The sequence below is a fragment of the Pangasianodon hypophthalmus genome, chromosome 5, assembly GCF_027358585.1.
Source record: "Pangasianodon hypophthalmus isolate fPanHyp1 chromosome 5, fPanHyp1.pri, whole genome shotgun sequence".
In the NCBI taxonomy this organism is placed as follows: Eukaryota; Metazoa; Chordata; class Actinopteri; order Siluriformes; family Pangasiidae; genus Pangasianodon; species Pangasianodon hypophthalmus.
Window position 1 is genome coordinate 23,425,734 of NC_069714.1, and position 25,269 is coordinate 23,451,002.

General features: G+C 39.2%; 2 protein-coding genes across 7 annotated transcripts in view; one reads left to right on the forward strand and one right to left on the reverse strand.

Annotated features, from left to right (window-relative positions):
• smarcal1 (SWI/SNF related, matrix associated, actin dependent regulator of chromatin, subfamily a-like 1) lies at nt 1-18,583 on the forward strand. 2 transcript variants are annotated; one of them, XM_034304831.2, is made up of 18 exons: nt 6-149; nt 449-702; nt 2,314-2,665; nt 2,840-2,890; nt 5,175-5,435; nt 5,695-5,745; nt 6,060-6,243; nt 7,685-7,835; nt 7,960-8,121; nt 9,512-9,577; nt 9,922-10,062; nt 10,270-10,488; nt 13,139-13,209; nt 13,418-13,520; nt 14,762-14,944; nt 15,881-15,981; nt 16,068-16,164; nt 17,022-18,583. In XM_034304831.2, exons 2-18 carry the CDS (start codon nt 466-468, stop codon nt 17,226-17,228), a joined length of 2,637 nt encoding a protein of 878 aa, XP_034160722.2. In that variant the 5' UTR covers nt 6-149; nt 449-465; the 3' UTR covers nt 17,229-18,583. The 2 variants fall into 2 exon arrangements, with proteins under 2 accessions (XP_053090397.1, XP_034160722.2); XM_053234422.1 differs by lacking the exon at nt 5,695-5,745 and having other exon boundaries at nt 1-702.
• nme9 (NME/NM23 family member 9) overlaps nt 17,489-25,269 on the reverse strand; it is a 19,430-nt gene continuing 11,649 nt past the window's right edge. The window contains exons 14-19 of one of the 5 annotated variants that reach the window (XM_053234426.1): nt 24,079-24,230; nt 22,028-22,172; nt 20,313-20,578; nt 19,659-19,748; nt 19,192-19,293; nt 17,489-18,306 (exon numbers count right to left, since the gene is read on the reverse strand). In XM_053234426.1, coding sequence (XP_053090401.1) covers nt 18,245-18,306; nt 19,192-19,293; nt 19,659-19,748; nt 20,313-20,578; nt 22,028-22,172; nt 24,079-24,230 — 817 coding nt within the window. In that variant the 3' untranslated portion in view covers nt 17,489-18,244. Of the gene's footprint in view, nt 18,307-19,191; nt 19,297-19,658; nt 19,755-20,312; nt 20,579-22,027; nt 22,173-24,078; nt 24,231-25,269 lie in introns of all 5 variants that reach the window. The other 4 variants (XM_053234424.1, XM_053234423.1, XM_053234425.1 and 1 more) reach the window with 4 other exon arrangements.

Below are 25,269 nucleotides of genomic sequence, written 5' to 3' on the forward strand. Positions count from 1 at the left end.
CATATCCGCCTGCGACGCGCCTGACGTTGAAGTTGAAAACTTCACGTTGCAGGAAGGATTAGCAAACAAACAAGCTAGATGAGAGCTCTAAAACGTTGTTTATCAATTGCCGTAGAAAATTCCCGTCCTGAGATATTGACAAGAATCTGGTTGGGAATTTAATTAGTTAGTTAATTTCATTGTTGTTTGCGAGCTTTAATTACAAAGTAAATAATCTGGCTAAACTAGCTGGAGCAAGCAGGTCTATATTTATAAAAGTACTGCCAAATACGATTTCAATCAATCTGTTCAGTCTTTAATTTTCTTTTTAGACAGCAACCTACTGGGCTAATATTAGCTTAATTTGGATTATGTTTTGTTATTAATATTATTAGCGGTTTATATGAAATCAGGCTTGATGCATGGAGAAATGTGAGTATCTGAAGACAGGAGATATTTTTATTTTTAGACTTCATTAGTGCAGACATGTCGAGCAGTCTAACGGCGGAACAGCAGAGGAAAATCGAGGAGAACAGACAGAGAGCGTTGGCGAGAAGAGCTGAGAGACTTGCACAGGGAAACCAACAACCTGTACAAGCTGTGAGTGCAGCATCCAAGCCATGTCACCCCCAGTCACATCCTGCAGCAGGAGCAGGTGCAAAGTACAAGCCGAGCTTTCCTCCAAAACCTGCAGCAAGCAGCTCAGCCCACAGTGCGAGACAGGTAGGAGACTAACAGCCTGCCTGTGGCTTTCTTCCTCAGATAATCTTCCCAAGAGAACAGCTTCCTAACTCAGTGTTACCAGCTCTTTTCAGGGGAAAGTAGCTAATGCATGCTCACAGAAGTCACTAGAAGTCACCAGATGATGTCAGACTAATTTGTGTCTTCATCGAATCGTCATGATCGGTTACATGTCAAAATGTGTTAGGCGACGATTTTCTTTCTTTCTTTCTGTAAGATGTATTATAGAAAGAAGTCGTCTGTGGTCATGGCACCGCAAACTAATTATTTACATATTTACAGAAAAAACAAAGCCGTGGTAGTACGGCTTTGGGGAATAGACATGAAGAAAAAATTACAGATGGAATCACTTGCTTTTCTTATTTCTTATGTAAATACACCGAAGAATAGAGTTTAACATGAATGACAAAGAAGTGATTGGTTGTAGGGAACAATGGTGAGCAGTGATTGGTTGCAGCGAACAGTGGTAATCAGTGATTGGTTGCAGCAAACAGTGGTGATCAGTGATTGGATGCAGGGAACAATGGTGAGCAGTGATTGGTTGTTGGGAGAATCGGCTTATGCAAGTTTAACTCAGTCAGGCTTTACACAGTGGTGTTACACTATATGTCTAAAGTACGTGGACCTCTGACCATCACACCCATATGCGGTTCTTCTCCAAACTGTTGCTACAAAGTTGGAATCACACAATTGTGTAGAATGTCTTTGTATGCTGTAGCATTACAATTTCCCTTCACTGGAACTAAAAGGCCCAAACCTGTTCCAGCATGACAGTGAACCTGTGCACGAAGTGAGCTCCATGAAGACATGGTTTGTCCAGGTTGGAGTGGAAGAACTCGAGTGTCCTGCACAGAACCCTGACCTCAACGCCACTGAACATCTTTGGGATGAACTGGAACATTGACTGCACCCCAGGCCTCACTCATGCTCTTGTGGCTGAATGGAGACATCCCCACAGCCATGCTTCAAAATCAAGTGGAAAGCCTTCCCAGAAGATTGGAGGCTGTTATAACAGCAAAGGGGGACCAACTCCATGTTAATGCCCATAGTTTGTGAATGGGCACATATGGGATTGATGGTCACATGTCCACGTACTTTTGGCTATATTGTAAGTCGACAGAAACTGCTCTCTCAATTCGTATAACCAGCAGCTGTGTTGTGAGCTGGAGAGTGTATCATGTGCAGGACAGTCACGAACATCTGCTCAAAAAGAAGCTAAGTTTGTCTCTATGTTCTTTTTTGAAATAAAGATTTGAAAAGTCACCAAATCTAGTGACAAAGTTGCCAAGTTGGCAAAACTGCATGTTCGCAACCTTTGTCTGTCCTGCACATTTTAGTGTTTTCTCTGCTTGAACACACCTGGTTCAACTAATCAGCTAAGTTAAAGTGCGGGTATTAGAGCAGGAAAAACACTAAACTGTACAGGACTAGGTTTGCGAATCTGTGCTATAACAGCACCCCTGTTGTGTTTTATTCCTTACTTAAATTAAACTTTAATTTAGAAGGCCGTGATCATTGTTAGCAAGCTCATTCACTTGATCATCAATAATGATTTATATACTAACGTGTATCCTATTTGCTCCTGTGTTCCAGACCCAGCTCATAGATCCACTTCCCATCCCTAAAAGGACAGAATATCAAACGCCAGCTCCGTCGACTAGTTTCGTACCCCCAAAGCCCAAATCTGGCGCTGTTGTTTCCTCTGAACCAAAGCCAGCGTTCACAGTGGCTAATTTCTTTGGGCCGAGTGTGAAGGCACCCACTCAGCCTTTAGACAAGAATGCTCCCAAACCTCTGGACTCTGGCTCTGCCGTTTCTGTGAAAAGGCCTGCAGTGTGTGTGAGAGGGAAGTGTGTTCCTCATTCCGAAGAGCGCTTCAGAGTAGAGGTCGGCTACAACGCAGAGCTCATCACTGTGTTCAAAAACATTCCCTCCAGGAACTATGGTGAGCTCTGATTGTCCTTGCTTTCAAAAAATCTTTAAAAACTTTAATGATACTGTTTTCATGCTATGCAATAATTGCAAAAAATCGATTTGCATTACATTAACAGGTTGCGATTTCCTGTTCTCTTGAGTCTGATTATTATAACTCTTTACAGAATTGTAACTTTCATTGCAGATCCTGTCACAAAGATGTGGAACTTCAGCCTCGAGGATTATAAGCAACTAAGTAGGTCTTTATTGCACTCTGCAACGAAGACACTATACTTTGTGATATTTGTATATGAGCTAATATATGAATTGAACACAACATCTAAGTTTACACTGACTACATATCTGCATTCAGTGAAAAATGGTTTATTCAGCATAGAACAGTATGAAAATTCATGGTATGATAACCATACAACCAAATATCATGAATTTTGATGTAACACATTTTAACAGGGATTGATACTAAGTGCCATTTCACCAAGCAAGTATTGAATTATTTGGTCAGAGAATGTAATGCATGTCTTTAAATAGACTTGTTAAGAGAATTGACTTTAGCTCTGAGTAATCAATCAACAGTTTACAGAACCTGGGGATGAGCGAAATATATCATATGTGCAATATGTGATGCTTCACACAGGTTTGTCAGTTACACGGTAGTGTCACGTTAAGAAAACTAAAAGAAAACTGTTTAAATGATGCAAGCATGGAGAAATAAATACGAAACAATTTGTACAAAACAGAAAGTCTAACATCCAATCAGCTGCTTGTTACTGTGAGTAGCAGAGGCTTGTTTCTGGGTCAGTGTTATAAAAGTGCTGATATCCAGCATACTCTCTTAAATGCCTAATGTATCTTAATTTATAACACTCTGCCTCTGATTGGTCAGAAAGTGTTGATTTGCTTTCTGTAACAGCGGCTCTGACAGTAGTGCTTCAAGACAAATTGCAGTCTTACACCGATATGCTTGATCTAATGCGTTATTGTTTCTAACAGCTCATTCATAGGGATTACTATGGCGGACATTTACATAAGCTAAGACTAATAATAAATGGATTTAAAAACGCGTGTTATTATTTAACAAAGAAAAATTGTTGATTTGAAGCTTTCTGTAACAAGATGTTTGTTTAATATTTGTGGAAAAAGTCTCGGGTGTAAGTAAGCGCTTTATAACTGTAAGTTTTCGAGTTTTCAGGGCAGAGGACTTTGCACTTTCTTGTTTTTTGGTAACACAATTTGTTCTTTAATTAAAAATAAATAAAAAAAAACATTATTTTTAAAACATTTTAAAAATAATCTTTGTCAACTTGTTGCACTGTAAGAGCAATAAAACATGACAGGGTACACTGTTATAGGAAAATATTTATTAATATAGTAATTAATATAATTTAGGGTGTTAAAAGTACCACCTCATTAATTATTTTGCTGTAAAGCACACACCATTGTGTTTTATTTTGAGTGACATGCTACACCTAAGCATTATACACTATATGGCCAAAGGTTTATGGACACTTGACCATTACACCCATATGTGATTCTTCCCCAAACTGTTGCATCCAATTGTATAGGATGACTTTGTATGCTGTAGCATTAAGTTCCTTCGCTGGAACTGAGAGGCCCAAACCTGTTCCAGCATGACAATGCCTCGCTGTGTACAAATCGAGGTCCATGAAGACATGGTTTGCCAAGACTGGTGTGTCAGAACTTGAGTGTCCTGCACAAAGCCCAGTGAACACCTTTGTGGTGAACTGGAACATCAGCTGTGCCCCAGGACTAAATCTGGAATTAGATGTTCAAAAAGCACATATGGTCGTGATGGTAAGATGTCCACAAACTTTTGGCCATACAGTGTGTGTACAGGTGGGTAACAATTTAAAGAAAAAAATATTTTGCTGGCATGGTTTGGGTCCACTTGTCCCTTTAGAGAGGGAAGTGTCACTACAAATACAATACAATACACAGTTTGTCTTACTGATGACATTCATCATGATGAAACATTCTACATTCTGTCCTGATGGGCGTGGTGTCTTTCAGGATGACTTCACTCCCATACACAGGGCTTTGGTGCTTTGATGAGGATGAAAATTATGTAAATCATATACTACGGACTTCAAATTCACTAGATCACAGCACAGTTGAACACCTGTGGGAGATTTTGGAGCAGCATTAGGCAGCACCCTCTCCACCACCATCATCATCATCAGAATAACTGAGGGTTGTTTTCTTTCCAATACAGTTCCAGAGACTTGTAAAATCTGTTCCAAGGTGCACTCTAGTCCCAACACCTGACTAAGACACTTTGTTGTTTTTTCCTTTAATTTGTCACCCATCTGTATATTTCAGATTCCCTTATCATGGTATACCATCATGCCAGTATGTCATCACACCTCTAGTTTCAGTCAATCGTTTGTTGGAAATCTGTAGTAAATCGTGAGAGCATTATTCTTCTGTCATGATAGCATGAAGTGATGATGGTGAGTTTCAGAAGATATAGGATGTCTTATATGGGACTTCTCTTCTCTCAGTGGAGGAGGTCGCAGGCCTGCCCTCAGTGTCTTTGAAGGCTCTGGAGGGGATGGAAAGTTTGGATTTATCTGCCTCCAGCATTCGCCCCAGAGACTCTGCAGCATTGGCGGCCATGATGAAACTGTGCCAGGGTTGGCAGAAACCTGGGGCCACAGTCAAGGGCAGATGCACACTTATCTCCTGCTCTCGCCTGGAAGTGGACATCACATACCATGCAGATGTGATAGGTATCTTTAAACAGATACCTTCAAAAAACTATGGTGAGTGATGCCTTTGATTGGGTTGTTGAAAATGTATCCATGCCAGTTTTTGAATTCAGAAAACATTAAATACGTTAAATTAAATAAGATTTCCATCACATGCCTTGGTTAATTATTTCCAGTTAATTTTTGCCAATAATTCAGAAATTATTCAAATTAAATAATAAAATAAATTATTATTTTATTATTTAAATAATAAATAAAAGTGACTTAATGTTAACCCAGCCAATAGACTAACTTGCTTTGTTTTTTATTGGAGACATGAAAACAAGGAAATGGAGTTTCCTACTCGAGGACTACAGCAAGTTGAGTGGGTATCTGATTTATTTAAATAACTTTAGTTTAATAAATCAAAAGGACAGGAATCAGACATGTACAGAAAAAGATCACTAGTTTGCATGGACCAAATAATCAAAATAATACACCAACTAAACAAATGTATGCATTTCAGCACTTTGTTGAGCAGATTATTCAGTTTACTGTTAATAATGCTTCTTATGAATATATTAACATTTATATGTATCAACCCTTACTAATTATACTAATTATGTAGCTAGTCATTTATGCACCATATCATTCACAGTGCTTGACCAATTAGCTGTTGTTACTCCTCTCTGTCGTCAGTGGAGGCTCTGAACAATATCTCCGCTGTGGAGGTTGAACCGTTACCGCGTGCTGTGCTCCAGGCCTTTTCATCCCAATTTGAGAACAGCCATTCCAGAGCTGCAGAAATCCCTGAAGCCGATCTCTCGGGCATCGATATCACTCTCACACGCAGCCTCATGCCCTTTCAGCGGCACGGTGTCAAGTAGGTGCCACACACTTCCTGCCATCTGGTCTGTTCGCTAATGCAGACAAGAGCTTTGTGTCATTGTTTTTTGCATGTTAACATGAAGTGCGCCAGTTTGCAGATTTTGATTAAGCATACAAAATTTGTGGGCTCTTGCATGGTTCAACAGTCTAAAGCCTTGCCCTGTTGTTGTGAGATTGTGAATTTGGTTACATTAAGGCAGTAACCTTTGGTTACAGTAACTCAAATAACCACTTTTTACAACTATGGCGAGCAGAAAAGCATCTCGGAACACCTTGAACCTTGAGGCAGTAGTGTAGTGGTAGTGTAGTGGTAATGTCTCCTCGAACTAGTCTGGCCATTCTCCTCATCGATAATGTCCGCAGAGCTTCTGCTCACTAGATGTTTTTTTTTTGTTTTTTGCACCATTCTTTTTTTAACTGTATTGATTGTTGGGGGTGAAAATTCCAGGAGTTTCTGAAAAAATTAAACCAGCCCTTCTGACAACAACAACCATGCCTCGGTCAAAGATCACAGAGATCACATTTTCCCCATTCTTTTCAGATTAACTGAAGCTCTTCACCTGTATCTGCGTGATTTTTTGCAGTGTGCTGCTGCCATATGATTGGCTGACTGGATAGTTGCACAAATGTGCAGGTGTATAGTGCAGGTGCATTAATTCCTATTAAAGTGAACGGTGAGTGTATCAAAAATTTCTGAAGGTCCAGTTTCTTAAAATTCCCTTCTTACCACCTAAAACAACTGAATGGAGAGACGTTACTGATTAGTTCGTGGCTATAAACAGTGGCCATGTTTTGAACTTGAAGAGATGAAGCGTGTACTTCTCTGACCATTCATCGTTGTGTTTTTGTTGTCAAATCTAATTGTAGCTTACTAAAGATGAACAGAGCAGGTTCTGCAAATCCTCAGTCATGCATATGTAAATGAGGTAGCTGAATGTATCATAAGCTGCCTTCAGCTAACTCATTTACATATGCATGACTGAGGATTTGCAGAACCTGCTCTGTTCATCTTTAGAAACTGGAGTCACTGAACTATGGCCAGGTTTTTTTTTTTTTAAACTGCAGTCCTCCTGTGGATGACCCCTGCATCATGGCTAATCATGGCTGTCTATGCGCTCATGTATACGAAAAGGGCACTTACCCGAGAGTGTGTTCAGCTGCTGTATGACATTGCGTGAGTGACAGATTGAAAAGATCTGATGGCTTCATGTGTCTCAGAGGAAGTATATGTTCACCCTTAGAAACTGGTAGATGTTGTGAAGTGAAGGGCAGAACTAACCAGTTCCTGAGAAACTGAAATGACTATTAAGGGAGAAAATTTGTCTAAAAAAATTATTTATATAACTATGAAGTAGTATAACAATTTAAAAACATAAATAATCATAAGATGTGTGGTGAAGCTGTAAACTGTACAATGTAAATATTGTTTTTTACAGCTTTGCGGTGTCCAGAGAAGGCCGTCTGCTCCTGGCTGATGATATGGGTTTGGGGAAGACGGTGCAGGCCATCTGTATTGCAGCCTACTACAGGAAAGAGTGGCCGCTGCTGATAGTTACTCCATCCTCCGTACGCTTCACCTGGGCTGAGGTGACCTTCGACTGACCTTAAACTGACCTCTGAAATATGGTTTATTTGATGGGAATTAATTTAGTCTTGATGTCTAAATGTCATGTTATAAGAATATGTATTTTCTGTCTGTGTTGTGTGGTAGGCACTCCGCCGCTGGTTGCCCTCAGTAGCAGAAGGCAGCATTAATGTGGTGGTGACCGGTAAAGACAGTCTTCGCTCTGGTCTCGTCAACATCATCAGCTACGACCTGCTTAGCAAGATGGGAAAGCAGAATTTAGCCAGTCCATTCGGTGTGCTTATTATGGTACGCTGCCCTGTCTTCCTGTAATAACTTATGATTAAATATAAAAAGGGTCGAATGTAGTTACGATGGGGCACAATGCTTCTCTTATTGTTTTAATAAGAAAAACAGAGAAGCATTGTTAACAATTTATGCGATGGAATGCATTTTTATGTGGATTATTTTATTATTATTATTATTTTTTTACAAAATTTTGGGGGAATTACACTGAGTAGCAAAAGAAAAGATATTAATATATATTAATAGAACAAACAGAAAAATCTATACATTGACATCTAGCCTCAACAACACTGCCAGCTGTCTACAAAAGTTTTCTTTTAGCATATTCTTGCCATTAAAGCTCAGCCTTTGCATTTTTCAATCCTTCAGATTATTTTACTGGGAGGCTGTATATTCAGACATGCCATGGAAGACCTATTATATAGGATGTAAAACACTATGGGGTATACTGTTATAGGAAAATAATCAACAATAGGCTGGTGTGATACAGCCTGACTTGAGTTGGTGTTACTGTTACCACCCTGAAATTGATTATTTTTCAATAACCACACATGCCAAAGTGTTTTATTCCTCTTACACCTCAGCAGTTTGCCAGTAATTACAATTGTTTTATTTATTACATTTTATTTATTATTTTTATCCATGTATATTTATATTTAATGTTGTGGAACGTTCACAAAACAAGTTAGAAACAATCAAGAAGTCTTATGAACAGTCATTCTGTTACCAGCCTCTCATTTTCTCTCTCTTGAAGTTAACAGGGCAAAAAGATAAAGTTACAGCTTTATCTCTGATTGGTACAAAGCGCTGACACTGGAGACTCCTTCCATAAATTCTACAGCAACATCTGTTTACAGATAATTTCACCATATCAACAATTACACACATTTGTTTTTTAATTAGGTTATGTGGAGCATCTGCCATACAAGTACCTGAATAGATTGTTACTATAGAAATTCTAACATCGTACTAGAGCAATTGCATTAATACAAACCTGTGATTTGACTTACAGTTGTCACTACTGTCAGAGCTTATTATAGAAGAGTAATCAACACCTTTTGACCAGTCAGTGTTGTGGGATAAAAACCTACATAAAAACAAATTCCACATACAGTGGATTTGGTCGAATTTGTTTATCACTGGCAAATTTGTTCCACCTATGTTGCATTGTTCGAGTTTGAAAAGTGGCTGTGTTCTGTACTAACTGTTCCATTCATTGGCGTAAACAGCTAACTATTACTTCAATTGTCAATCACTCTAATCTTCAATATTCCTGGGATTTTGACTCTGGGCTGCGTTCACATTTAACCCCTTACTGCTTAATTACAGACTGAATTCCTGTATAAAAATCCCCTGATACTGCCTGACCTGGTTTCCTCCTCTGTGTGCGCAGGATGAGTCCCACTTCCTGAAGAACATTAAAACTGCTCGCTGTAAGGCTGCTCTTCCTCTACTAAAGGTGTGATGAATTCCTCCATTATCACCAGGCAGTATGCACCGACTCATTAGTTTGACTGGGAACTGTTTATTTATTATTTACAATAGTGTACAATATTGCTTTTATATATATAATGAATGTGTGTGTGTGTATATATATATATGTGTATGTATCTATGTGTGTGTATGTGTGTGTGTGTGTATATATATATATATATATATATATATATATATATATATATATATATATATATATATATATATTTACAAATATGCTTTGCTTTACTAACTAACTTCCTTGTTATTCATAGTATTGGATGGATATTGAAAATTTTGTCCTTGTGGCATGCTGTGTGAATATGGCAGGCAGCTAAAAGAGTGATCCTGCTGTCAGGAACTCCTGCTATGTCGCGTCCGGCTGAGCTCTACACACAGATTCTGGCTGTGAGGCCGACACTCTTCCCTCGTTTCCATGATTTTGGAGTGAGATATTGTGATGCTAAGCAGGTACTGTAACTGCCTCAGCGGGCTTTAATCAGCTTAAACGAGGTCACCTCACTGCTCTGTGTTAAATATTATAATGGGGTGTGTTTAACATTGCTCTAATTAATTAAACACTCAATCTGGTCTTCCTCTCTATCCATGTCCCTCTCCCTCTCTCTCTCTCTCTCACCCTCTCCCTCTGTCCCTCCCTCCGTCCCTCCTTTTCTGTAGCTCCCCTGGGGTTGGGACTATTCGGGCTCCTCTAATTTGGCTGAATTGAAGTTGTTGTTAGAGGAGTGTCTTATGCTGAGGCGATTAAAATCCGACGTGCTCTCACAGCTTCCTGCCAAACAGCGCAAGGTCGTCACTGTGACTACCGACGGCATAAACTCCCGTACCAAAGCTGCGCTCTCAGCTGCAGCCAAAGAACTCGCCAAAGGATGCCACAATGTAAGTGGCACTCATACCAGCACCAGACACACTACCATGTCCATGCCAGTGCTATGATGAAAATAGTTCACCACACAAATCATTGGTCAGTGGTGGTCTTATGGTGGTCCCTTTCCACTGATTGATTGACCATAATCAGATTTTTTCTACCTGTAACATACATTCGTATCTCGATCTTAATTCAGTCATCCATTTATTCATTCATTCACCAAAACAATGCAGAAATGGTTTCATTTAATTTAAAAAGCTTGACTATGCAAATACAGCAAAACAAAATAAAAAAAATAAAAATGGTACATCTGTCTATGGACACAAAATGGACACAGTCTGTATGTCCTGCTAGGTAGGTGTGCTTTCATTCTTTTGCCAGCAGACAAAGTTGTAATGTTTGATTTATTGTTGCTAATAATTGGAAATTAAGCCTACAGAACAACACTGAGTGAAGTAACCACCAAGGAAGATCTCTTGCCCTGTTCCTTGGCTATTAGATGTGTTATGCAGCTATTGGAGAGAATTAAGAACAGCAGAGAGAAAGGGGAAGAAATCACAACTTGACACAGATCTTGCCTCTTACCGTGCTCTCCCGTCCAAATTCTCATCTGAAGTGACTTCGGCTAAGACTTCTTTCTACAAGGAAAAGCTGGAAACCTCTGCACAAGATCCTCGTAAGCTCCACAACATCTTTTCTTCACTGCTTAACCCGCCGGCTCCTCCTGCTCTGTCCTCCCTGACTGTTGAAGACTTTGCCACCTTTTATGATGAGACAATTGAAAAAATCTGCCAGACCTTAACTCCTACCCCATAACATGCATAACTGCATAACATCTGGTCATGTACCAACTGCATTCAAGAGAGCAAGAGTTATTCCCATCCTGAAGAAACCCACCTTGGATCCCTCAGACCTACCGTATCATTTCTCTCTTTTTTTTCCTAAAATCCTCAAATGCACTGTCTACAATCAGCTGTTTCTCTAACTCTCACAGAACAACCTCCAAGATCCTAACCAGTCTGGCTTCAAAGTGGCACATTCCACAGAAATTGCCCTTTTGGCCGTCACTGAGAAGCTACATGCTGAGAAGCTAGGCAAACTGTCATCAGTCCTCATCCTCCTCGACCTTTCAGCAGCGTTTGACACAGTCAACCACAACTCTCTTGTCCACCCTCATGAGTCTTGGAATTAATGGAACAGCATGGCAGTGGTTTGCTTCCTACCTGGAAAGTTGGTCATATCAGGTGATGTGGAGGGGATCCACATCTGCTTCACATCTGCTTCACATCTGCTCCACATCTGCTCCACATCTGCTGCATGCAGACTTTTCACTGGTGTCCCACAAGGTACTCAGTACTTGGTCCACTTCTGTTATCCCTTTATACTTGATCTCTCGGTTAGTTCATATCCTCACATGGGTTTTCATACCACTTCTATGCGGATGACACTCAACTCATCCTCTCCTTCCCTCCCCCAGACACTCATGATTCTGCTCAGATCTCAGCATGTCTGGCAGACATCTCATCATGTATGGCAGCTCATCAGCTGAAACTTAATCTCAGCAAAACTGAACTGCTGTTCATCCCAGGTGATTCATCGCCATGTCAGGATCTTGTGATTTCCCTGGACAACTCTCTGATCTCACTTTCGATCACTGCTCGCAACTTTGGCGTAACCATGGCGTAACCATGGACAATCAGCTGTCCTTTTCCTCTCACATTGCTAATCAGACATACTCATGTCGATTTCTCCTTTACGACATTAGAAGAGTTTGTCCATTGTTGTCCGCACAGGTGCTTATTTATTCCCTTGACATTTCGAGACCGGACTGGACAACGCTCCCTCCACTGGCATCCTGCATATGTTCGCCTCAGATTTAAACAACTGATGCTTGCCTGTAAAGCCAAAAGCGGACCAGCACCCACCTATCTTAAAGCACTTATCACATCCCGCACTGCACCACGCTCCCTCTGATCCTCTTACACTGCTCGACTGGTTCCACCATCTCTCAGGGTGCAAGGAAGGCATGCATCGAGACTCTTCTCTCTTCCTAGGTGGTGGAATGAACTTCCCCTACATGTCTGAACAGCTGAGTCACTGGCAGTCTTCAAACAATGTCTAAAGACTTACCTCTTCCTGAAGTACTTGCATGCTTCTCACCTCTCCAACAGAGTTTTTAGACTAATGGTATTCTTGGACCTATTGAACCAGTATCAGGATGTATTTACTGATAAAAACTTAAAAGCACTTCTGTAAGTCGCTGAGAAGGTGAATAGTGATCGGTTGAGTCAAGAGGCAATTATGAGGTTCCTGTCCTGTCAGTGGAATCTTTAAATGCTTGCAATCTTTAAATGCACTTTCACTTTTGTGGCAACTGGACTTGAAAGTGCTAGTACTTCTGGTTGAGATACATATAAAAGAGAAACACATTTCAGTTCATATAACTTCACATAATAGAAACATCACTTAATAGAATGTTCTATTACATGAACATGAACTTCGTGTAATAGAACATATAATAAGAACTGTCAAAATTTCACCATATGAGGGTTTTTCCAGGATTTTTCCTGATACACAGATTGTAGGCCAGTGAGTGTACCTAATACCAGTGTACGTTGTTTCCTGTAAGTGGATCGGGACTATATTTCTGTGTTTCTGCAGAAGAAGCAAGAGAAGGAGGCTCTACTGGTTTTCTTTAACCACACAGCAGAGGCCAAGATTAGAGCCATCTTGTGAGTTTTGTCATGTGCATTTCCACTTTTATTAAACATTTATTCAGAATCACTCCAACAGAACCTAGACTCCCGAAACACGGCACACATCCTGACACAAACCCTGAAAGCTATTGTGAAATGCTGGCCTTTCACATTTGATCATTTTTAATCATTACTTTTGACAGACTTACCATGCTTCAAATGTGTGTATTTTTTTTTCTATAAGGGAGTACATTTCAGACATGCTGGAGTGTGGACGAGAGAAGTTTCTGGTGTTTGCGCATCACAAACGGGTCCTGGACAGCATAACCAAAGAGCTTACTGATAAGGTAAGAAATGAGTTTTGGATCTTCCTCCACTTATTCAGCAAACCCAAAGAAAGAATAAACTCCCAGAGGCTTAATGGGTTTCAGAAATTTTGGTGAAAAAAGCAACTTTGGCCTGACACTCGATGATTTGTAAAATACACCCATCTTGTTTTAGCAATATTGCACCAGAAAGACTGCTGTTATACAGAATATCAGCACGACTGTGATTCTGCAGCAGGTAATCACAGCCATGCTGATATTCCTTTTATAATAACAGTTCTATAAACAAGAAATTTATTTTAAGTAACTGACATTTCTGACACAATATATCCAGCAGCTGGATAGAGCGTTGCATGTTGCCATGTTAAATGTAGTATGAATGAATGAAAGCCTTTATTGTCATTGTATATCTCTGTATACAATGAAATTAGGAGCACTGCTTCTGACTGGTGCTATAAAAACAAATATATAACAAATTAGACAATAAATAGACTATAAAGTGCGTATACCATATAATATGAGTATGTATGTATGTACAGCAAATATACAGTATAAAGTATATACATCAGGTGACTAAGTCATAATATTACACGTTGAACATTCAAAACATTCTAAAAAGTGACCCGTGATAGTATTGCACATTACCCTCTACACTGGTATAAACAGTTTAGTATAGACACATGGAAGTACAGATTGAAATGGAATAAGTGACCCTAGTTGGGTAAGTGACCAGAGATAGAAATTGCACATTTACATTCTACATTTAGTGCATTGAGAGTTTAGAGTCCTGATAAATAAAGTTTTGCACACTAACATTCTACATATGGTCTAAACAGCAAGTGTAGACAAAAGTAGAGATTGTTGAATTAAGTCACTGTAGCTGGACACAGTGATCAGAGGTAGTATTATACACTGACAATTAACATTTAGTGCACTTGCGAGTTTATAGTCCCTATAGCATTTGGGAAAAAACTGTCCTGAAAGTGAGTGGTCCTTGTTCTTACGGATCTGTACCGGTTTCAATGTAACAAACTGTTGCTAGAATTGGAAATTTATGTAGTTAACACAGACAAGCGGAGTGATACATACAGTGAAATGTACCATACTAAATATCAGCATTCTTGTAACGCCCTTTGTCCAGTCAAATTAGAGGACCAAAATGAACTGTTGTATGATCTATAACATATCCTGGAATGTTTATCGGCTCTAAAGATGGCTGCCTGTTTTGTGCTGACAGTTTTTGTCTTCTTTCCACACCACAGAGAATCAGTCATATCCGTATCGATGGGTCTACACCCTCAGCCGAGCGCCAGCAGCTGTGTGACAAGTTCCAGTTCTCTGAGCAGAGCAGTGTGGCTTTGCTGTCCATCACAGCTGCCAATATGGGCCTCACACTGCATTCTGCCGACCTCGTTGTGTTCGCAGAACTCTTCTGGAACCCAGGGGTTAGTGTGCTTCTGTGAGGGTGGGAGTCTGTGAAGGTTTTTATTCAGTCAGGCATTTTGTGAGGCATCCAACAGGCTTTGTGACCTCTACTTAGTGGAGGGGAATGTCTTCCGTTTAAACACAGTGTGAGTCACTCCTGTGATATGAGATTAAGATGGTACACAGGACTAGAGATGTAAATTGGCATGAAATTATCAGGGTTAAACATGTCATGGTGGCAGGTGATGAAGTGTTGCGTACACTCCTCTCTGTTGAGAGTTGGTAATTTCAGTTTGACATAAATACTGTTAGTATGTCTGTTAAGTAATGTTCCTGAGCGATGTCTGTACTAATTATGATTTGTAAGGGACAAGAGATCTTTGTATAAATTGAAGACTTTAGAAATATAAGGTCCTATCTGGGTTAGGATTGAATGCCTTATAATGCTAAGGTCATGAATTACTGAGATGGGAGTGTCCTGATGATGCCATGAGCGTAATACCAAAATGTCTATGTGTACTGTGCACTTCTCATATTAATGCAAACAAATTGTTTTGACCTTCATTATAACCACTTCCTGTTGGACTCGGGTTTGAGCATGTGGTTAGATGCCAGTGTATATAATTCCATATACACACTGGTAATAATTACATTGCACCACTTCATCATGTAAAATTAACTAAGACTGAATAGGGCTGTATGGCCTTCTTTACTTCTAGTTGTTTTCTCATTCCAGAATGTGCTTCCATGTATTCGAACATATGTTCACAAAGTGTTTTTATTTATTTATTTATTTTTTTATCTCTCTCTCTCTCTCTCTCTCTCTCTCTCTCTCTCTCTCTAAGTAAAAGTGCATTTCTTAATGCATTGGACTGCATAACATGCAACATCAGTATTAGACTGAAATATGCACCTGTAGCTGTATGTCCTATACCTAGGTATTTCTACTTTTACAGATATTAATTCAAGCAGAGGACAGAGTGCACCGTATTGGTCAGACCAGGAGTGTGGACATTCACTACCTGGTAGCCAAAGGCACAGCTGACGACTACCTCTGGTAATTGAAAGTACTTGGATCTGAAATACTATATCAGTCTCTTTATTGGCTTTGTCTCAGTAACACTGACTTTTCCATGTCTTTAGGCCAATGATCCAGGAGAAGATGAATGTTCTAGAAAAGGTTGGCTTGTCTGAGTCCAATATTTCAGACAAGGCAGAGTGTGCCAGCTTCCACAGCAAGGTGCGACAAAATATTTGCAAATTTGGGACTCGGGAACCTGTAAAAAATAGAAGTGCTGTAAATCTGGCAGCACTCTAATAAAACCAAAGTGCTTTGCTTCTACACAACTGTAAAAAGAATATATACAAATATGTATCCCGTCAAATCCCATAAAAGGCTAACATAGTCCGCGTGTTTATGAGTGCAGCATGGCTTATCACCTAGTTGCATGGGACTGAATTTTTGGTTTTTATTTTTTTGGCTCAAAGCTCCAAGTGGCTTATCAGCAGATAGCAACTTCTGCAACCCATACTGATAGATTTGCACCATCAGCTGGAACCACAGTTGGAGAGGGAAACCTGAGGGAAAATGTGATACATGTGCATGTCCAAGTCGTTTCAACCATCTTATTTTTGGCTACAGGCACATTTCCAAGAGAAAATGGGGATATAGTGGGTATTTCCCAAACCATTATTGAGTAGGATTATGCTTCAGTGTTGGATGAACAATAGGACTTCCACACAATCATTGGCTTTCCTGATGTCAGTAGACAGCTAAACCACACTTGATTTGTCTCTTCTTCAGAAAAAAAAAGTTTATTTAATTTTTTTGTGTGTTTTCCATGGCATTAGTAAAATGTCAGTCATTTTTGCTCTTTGAAACACTAACATATATGGTTAATTGTAGGTGTGTCTGTATTTAACGAGCAGCTTTGTTATGAACACGTGTGTATGATATGCACATATGAAAAATTCAACCCATTTTTTGATTGTGTGTACTAGACTTCTAATTATTATTTTTTTTGCCTAATACAGTTTAGAACCTTTTCTATGCAGTGTTGATAAATAAAGGCCCATATCTGCTTCTTTGCTTCTCAGGACCCCAAACAGCGAAGAATCACGGAGATGTTCCAGAGATCATTCTCAGAGGAGGATATGGATGAATCAGTGCTATTAGAGGCTGTGAATGACTGGGAGGACACTGAGCAGACGGACTCAGTCAGTCACCAGGAGAACCCTTTCTCAGAGAGCCCCAGCAAGAAAAGACGTATAGAAGACTATTTTGGAAGACAACCAACACTCTAATGCCCGTTTGCCTATTTTCAAAGTAGTAAACGTGCACCTTTTTGATTATCATGAATATTTGATTATCCTTTGGTTTTTTTTGCCAATTTGGTTTTAAAAAGAGAGGAGGATTTATTTCTAAGTAATTATTGTACATATGGTTGTAGGAAACATGTTAATTAATAAAGCATTTGTTTGATTTTTACAAAAACACTATATATCTACGAACACTAGGGATTAATAATCTTTTTTACTGACTATATAATCAACTGGAAAAGAGCTGCGTTCTTCAGAAATGTTTATTGCATCTAAATGATCTGACAGTCTCGTAGGCCACAGCTTGGGGTTGCTTTCTACCTATTAGAAGAAAGTCACACAATTTTTAAAAATGATAATGATAATATCCTATGACATAATACCACCGCAAAATATAAACTTCATAGGGTCATCATTTGGTCACATTTATCTGAGCTGCCAGAGAGGTTCCATCTACTTATGCTATGATGATACATTATATGGCCAGAAGTTTATGAACACTTGACCAATCACACCATTATGTGCTTATTGAACATCGCATTCCAGATCTAGTCCCCCTTTTGCTGTTATAATAACCTCCACTCTTCTGGAAAAGCTTTCCACTAGCTTTTGGAGTGTGGCTGTTGGGATTTGTGCTCATTCAGCCACAAGAGCTTTAGTGAGGTCAGGCAAGGAGGCCTGGGGCACATTAACATTCCCAAAGGTGTTCAGTGGGGTTGAGGTCAGGGCTCTGTGCAGGACACTCGAGTTCTTCCACTCCAACCTTGGCACACCATGTCTTCATGGAGCTCTCTTTGTGCACAGGGGCATTGTCATGCTGGAACAGGTTTGGGCCTCTTAGTTCCAGTGAATGGAAACTGTAATGCTACAGCAAACAAAGTCGTTCGATACAATTGTCTGCTTCCAACTTTGTGGCAAAAGTTTGGAGAAGCACACATATGGGTGTGATGGTAAACTTTTGGTCATATCATGTATGATGAAGCACAATGCTTGTCATCTGTTCAGGACTCCTCCACTCTGTCTGAAGACTGGCCCTGAAGATCCAAAGTGGGAGGCTGTTCTCCTAAAATGAAGTGCAAAATGTACATTAAAAATCATTAGGAGTCAATATTATTATACCAATATTAAAAGGCTTATATGGTTTAAATAATACTTGTGTTGATCTGTTATTCCTGCACTTGGATTAACGAAGTAACATCTACAATGTTGTTGAATGCTCGATTCTGACTGGTCTGAAGGACTTGATTAATTTTCTGTAACAGCAGGCTCTGACAGTAGAACTAGCTGTAAGGTTTATATTAATGCACATTGGCACTTCTATAGTAACAGCATGCACAGGAACTTATATAAACATAAGCAGATAAAAAAAGAAAAGTCTTCAGGATGGAGGAGTTTGTGCTTTCTGGTTTCTTGCCAACATGACAAACTGCATTTTTGTCTTATTAACCTCGAGAGAGAAAAAAAACAAAAGCTTGTTTCTATCCAGCTGTTTATACTTGCTGTAATGCAAGTGATAACAGGAAATAACTTGTTTTGTGGACGTTCCGCAACATTAAATGTAATTATAGACGACATAAACATATTTTCCTATACCAACTCAAAACAACACTTTTATTTCTTACTTATGCAGAAAATCTTTTTTTTTTTTTTTTTTTTACCCAGCAACACAACTACTGCTGTAAGTGAAAGGTGTCATTGTGTCCCACCATTTCTTAAAACTAATCCTGGATTAAAGCAGTGGTTCTGCTAAAGAGTATCTGCTCAAACTGCAGTGGAGCCAACGTCAGCAGCTAGTCTTTGGCTGAGGGGCAGATTTGGTTGTTTTTTCTTTTCTCCATGCTCACGCTTATTCTACCATGTTATGATCGGTATGCCGCAGTGCTTTTGGGAATTCAAGTGCAGATCTGTATTTAAGAACAAAATATCAGTGTTCACAGAGTACACAAACCTGCATTACCATCTTCCTTCTGCTCAGGTAAATCCAAGGTTTTTTCTGAAGATGCTGGATGGGTCTCAGTGGCTTCTGGGCTCAAAGATGTACTTCTCACAGCTTCTGCAAAGGGGTTTCTTAGTTAAACTATTTCCTTCCTAATCCATTCCTTATGCTTAGGGGCTTTTGGTGAGTATATTTTTTGCTTGATGCCCGCTCCCATCACACCTGGGCCAAGTATCAGGTGCATCAGAAACTGGGAAAGAGCCAAAACTAATAGGGTTTCTAAGAACTGGATTTGAAAAGACAGATTTAGGGGTTTCTGTCAAACAGAAAGCACTTGTTTCTTAATAAATATGAAAGTAGATCTTCAAGTACATTTCACTGATCTTGTGAGACACAAACCTATCACATGAAGTTAGATTGTATTTAATGTATTTACCAGTAAAACAGTTTTGTTGTAATGTGAAAAAGTCTTGGCTAACCTTCACTTTTTGGCTCAGTTTGGTTCTGTAGTTCACTAAATGAGGGTGATCTCGATGTCTGGAGGTTCTTCAGCTCTGCAAAGCTTTCTTCTGTTTCTAGGGAAAAGGCAAAGTTTCCATTCACACATAACCCCTTTTGGGTCAGTATAACCTGTTAAATTGTTTTAATTATAAACAACAATTTTAATTATCTAAAAAATTATATTTATATTGTACAGATTGTGTTCAAATCATTTTGTCCTGAGAGTAAAGAGATGACATTACAGTGTTAAAATGATCAGTCAATGTAAATACAAAAAAAAAAAAAAAAAAAAAAAAAAAAAGATTTTTATTGTCTGGTAAACTCTCAAATTTCTTTGCATTCATACTTGTACACATTATTATTTTGTAATAAATATTTCCTTTGTATGTGTATAACTTGAGATTCTGTGGACATTCATTGTTAAGTACAGAACCAACTGCTTTCCTCTAAATGTGCCTTACATTTCTCTATTTGGGTTTGAATTTATTACTTTGCCCCAGTACTAGCTCTGAATTTACTGAAAGGCTACTAAACGAACACCAAAAAATCAAATGATTGATTACAAAATTAAATTAATTCTGTGCCTTATCTGCTAATGTGTTTTTAAAATTGTTAAAGGCTGATTAGATTACCTAACGGATTTGGCTCATCATCATCTCCCGTACTGATAACTTGACTCTCTGAGCTGATCTCCCCGAAGAGGAGCTGTATTTTCTCCTGTGCGTGCTGTGAGCTGGATGAACCATGCACAGTATTCTCCAGGACGTCCTTAGCAAAGCGAGCTCTCAGCGATCCTGGTGCTGTCTCTTTAGCCTTACTGGGGTCAGCAGGGCCCATCATCTTCCTCCACTCCTCTACTGCATTCTCTTTAGACAGAATCAGCATTGTACACGGACCACTGCTGGAAATGGTAAGATATAGATATATCGAAAATCAGCTCTCTAATTGGACATAGGATACAATATACAATATTAATGTAAATGTGATGATAGCAGTGTGTTTTATGCTATGTGGGTTGATTTAAAAATGCATGAAATTCAAAAACACAACTGTGGGTACAAGGACGAGGTGAAAAAAGTGCAAAATTGATCAATGAGAAACAAGTTCATAATGACAATGCTGTTCTAAACTGATACACATGCAGTAAGGTACAATTATATTGTTCACTCATAAACCAATCAATTTCAGGTCATCTATGTGTTGTAAAATTGTGCGTTTATCAACGCTGTGATATTTTAAATGCAACTCAAAACTCACACCGCTATAAATTATTTAAATTTTCTCTTTATAGTTTTCAAACTAATGCAATCTTATATGAACATCATGAATCTGGCATCCCTGGTCATGTGTTGCTTTAATAGCTATGCTATGTCAGTGATGGAGTCAAAATTGGTCATCCGAATCCAAAATTGATTGATAATAAACTTTTGTCTTACTGAAACTTCTAACATGCAATTTAGTTCCCAAACTGTAGCCTATAAATATTCAAGATATAATCTATTTTTTTACACTCATTTATCCATGCCTAACAAAGCAATATAGTCTGTACACATTCACTCATATCAACTCATACTGCAAATATGCAGTCTTTAGGAAGCGTGTTAGCTGTACATGTCCTAAGAAAACCTGAGTAAAATGTTCCCCCTCTGGCCTGATTATTTTCAAACCAACTTCAGAGGAATTTAAATGAGACACAGCTCAGATGACGCTGGAGAGAGAATCAACACATCCAGAACCTCTGGGTGTCAAAGCTAACAGACACATGCACATGTTTAGTAGAGGAGTACACCAAAGAAGCTAATTTTAGAGTCTCAGATTCATTGAAATTTAAATGTTTGGAATGTTGAAACCTAAGTGGAAAGAACAGATTGGAGAATCAAACATAGAGACTTGAAACACTGTGTGGAAAAATTTCAGACATTAACCCTCAATTGTAGTGCATATACTATAAACTATTTATCTGTTTTGTTTCTATGCATTTCTTAACTCAAATGGTTATTATTTATAATCTATTGGAAGAACAATGCAAAATAATTAGGTAATATTCCAAATTGTGAACATATCAAACCAACCTGTTCCTTAGAGTTCAGTCAGTCAGTCAGTAAGTAAGTAGGTTATTTATGTAACACATTTTGAAATCAAAGTTATAAAGTGCTTCACAATAATCCAAAAAGAGTAAAATAGGATAGAATAAAATAAATTATTTAACAAAATAGAATTAAAAAATTAAAAGTAATTTGAAACATGACAAATAATAATATACACAAGTAAAAATCCATGGCGAACACTTTTACCTTGCTATCATCAGAGAAAAGTAGAGTTTGTGAGACAGTCTTTATCATCTCACCGACACATGTAGTCCACTAAATAGCTGAAGAATGGCTTGTCCCTGTGCTGTTTGTAGAATTCCTCAGCCATCTCCCTGGTCAAAACCATCTCCTTCTGCCAAGAGATGGTGAATCCTGCAGCTCGGATCTCCCCCAAGATCTCCTCTGTGGAACAGACATGGTGGATGGTCAGAAGTGCAAAAAATGAGGTAAGCTGCAGTCCTTATTGTTCATTTACACTGAAATATGGAAGGCCTGTGTATTCATTAAATTATTTCTAGAAACTTCTGTTCCCCAGTAATTTTTTTCAGGCATGTTAATGACAAGTAAAAGCCTGTAATTACCATTAAAACAACATCATACTAATCAGGAGCTTCTAGTTTTTAACTTCACATTAGCTACAGTTGTTCACTTGCCCAATGTACCCTATTTTCAACAACCAAAAAAATTGTGGTGAAGCAGTCTTCTGATTTTATGCACCTAAAACAGACAGGCACCTCTCACACTTGCTTTTGTTTTATATGTTATAAACAATGTTATGTTATATGTTTATATTTTATATTATTTTGTTACAATGGCTGGCACCTGTCAAGAGGTGGGATATATTAGGCAGCAAGTGAACAGTCAGTTCTCAAAGCTGATGTGTTGGAAGCAGGAAAAATGGGCAAGCGTAAGGATCTGAGCGACTTTGGCAAGGGGCAAATTGTGATGGCTGGATGACTAGATCAGAGCATCTCCAAAACAGCAGGTCTTGTGGGGTGTTCCCAGTATGCAGTGGTTAGTGTCTACCAAAAGTGGTCCAAGAAAGGACAACTGGTGAACCGGCAACAGGGTCATAGGCGCCCAATGTTCATCAATGTGCGTACGGAGCAAAGGCTAGCCCGTCTGGTCCAAGCCCACAGAAGAGCTACTGTAGCACAAATTGCTGAAAAAGTTAACGCTGGCTGTGATAGAAAGGTGTCAGAACACACAGTGAATCACAGCTTGCTGCGTATGGGGCTGGGTAGCTGCAGACCAGTCAGAGTGCCCGTGCTGATCCCTGTTCACCACCGAAAGTGTCTACAATGGGCACGTGAGCATCAGAACTGGACTGTGGAGCATTGGAAGAAGGTGGCCTGGTCCGATGAATCACTTTTTTTTTTTTTACATCATATGGGCGGCCGGGTGCATGAGCATTACTTACGTGGGGAAGAGATAGCACCAGGATACACTATGGGAAGAAGGCAAGCCGGCGGAGGCAGTGTGATGCTCTGGGCAATGTTCTGCTGGGAAACCTTGGGTCCTGGCATTCATGTGGATGTTACTTTGACACATACCACGTACCTAAACATTGTTTCAGACCAAGTACACCCCTTCATGGCAACGGTACTCCCTAATGTCATTGACCTCTTTCAGCAGGATAATGCTCCCGGCCACACACAAAAATTGTTCAGGAATGTTTTGAGGAACATGACAAAGAGTTCGCAGTGATGACTTGGCCTCCAAATTCTGTATATCTCAATCCGATCAAGCATCTGTGGGATGTGCTGGACAACCAAGTCCGATCCATGGAGGCCCCACCTCGCAACTTACAGGACTTTCAAGGATGTGCTGCTAAAGTCTTGCTGCCAGATACCACAGCACACCTTCAGAGGTCTTGTGGAGTCCATGCCTTGACAGATCAGAGCTGTTTTGATTGCACAAGGGGGACCTACACAATATTAGGCAGGTGGTTTTAATGTTATGGCTGATCGGTGTACATTAATATTATTGCTGCTCATATATCCCTGTTTGATTTTTTATTATCTCTTTATTATCTTTTTAATTTCCTTGTGAAGCAGTTTGAGCTGCATTTTATGTATGAAAGGTGCAATACAATTTGTTATAGTGGGAAAAAACTGCATAGTTGAATTAATTGCCTAACCAATAAGCCATCAGATTTTTGCCACTTGAGTAACTGTCTGGTTTAAAAGAGAATTTTAATTGATTATAAAATAAACTACTGTATGTGCAAACAGAAAACTATAGACTGCTGATGCTAACACCAAACAGAATGTGCAGTTGCCATAAACAACTCTGATTAGTACAGTACCTCTGAGCTCCTCTGAAGTGTCGGGTTTGATAACAGCCAGTGTGCACTCTGTAGGGAAAAAGAAGCTGATCTCTCGCTCAGCCGCTTCCACGCTCCCGCTTCCATGCAGCTGGTTCACACACTCGCTCTCCCCTGTGAACTGAGCTCGCAGGCTTGAGGACCACACACACACACACACACACACATCGGTGCAGACATATCTTATTTAAAACAGTATTCATGTAATTAATTATGTGTGTAAATTTTACTGGAAGTATATTAAATGACGAAAACAAAACTGTCCAAATACGTATTTCCGCTCCCTGTATATGAATGATTGTAAACAATATTATACTTCTTACACCTACTTAACATTGAACAAAACAAAAATGATAGTTCAAGTTTTTATTTACAATTAAATGTATTAGAAGCATTTTCTAATAACTTGTACTCCCACCCACTGCCTTTATAGCAACTTGTATCCTCTTGCATTCCTGACATCTCTGTTCTGCCAGATGTCAAACACTGCCTTTTATCAATGAGGCATGGTAAAATGTCTTTCTTGTGATTCTTTTCTCAATATTTTCCAGTCAATTATGCACTTGGTTTTGGTTGTGAAATATGGGTACATAGTATGTTTATCCAATAACTTCAGTATATCAACTGTATAAATGTATCTATAGCTACAGTATACAGTGGATATAAAAAGCCTACACACCCCTGTTAAAATGCCAGGCTTCTGTGATGTAAAAAAATGAGACCAAGATAAATCATTTCAGAAATTTTCCCACCTTTAATGTGACCTATAACCTGTACAACTCATCTGAAAAACAAACTGAAATCTTTTAGGTTGGGTGAGTAAAAATAAAAAAACAAAATAATGTGGTTGCATAAGCGTGCACACCCTTAAACTAATACTTTGTTGAAGCACCTTTCGATTTTATTACAGCACTCAGTCTTTTTGGGTAGGAGTCTATCAGCATGGCACATCTTGACTTGGCAATATTCGCCCACTCTTCATTGCAGAAATGCTCCAAATCTGTCAGATTGCGAGGGCATCTCCTGTGCACGGCCCTCTTCTGTGGCATGATCACCCCACGGATTTTCAATCGGATTCAGGTCTGGGCTCTGGCTGGGCCATTCCAAAACTTTAATCTTCTTCTGGTGAAGCCATTCTTTTGTTGATTTGGATGCATGCTTTGGGTCATTGTC

Coding starts and splice junctions, on each gene's coding strand:
- smarcal1 (XM_034304831.2), top strand. CDS start 466: ATGTCGAGCAGTCTAACGGCGGAACAGCAGAGGAAAATCGAGGAGAAC. Junction 13,521..14,761: donor CCAAAGAGCTTACTGATAAG/GTAAGAAATGAG, acceptor TCCACACCACAG/AGAATCAGTCATATCCGTAT. Junction 14,945..15,880: donor AACTCTTCTGGAACCCAGGG/GTTAGTGTGCTT, acceptor CTACTTTTACAG/ATATTAATTCAAGCAGAGGA.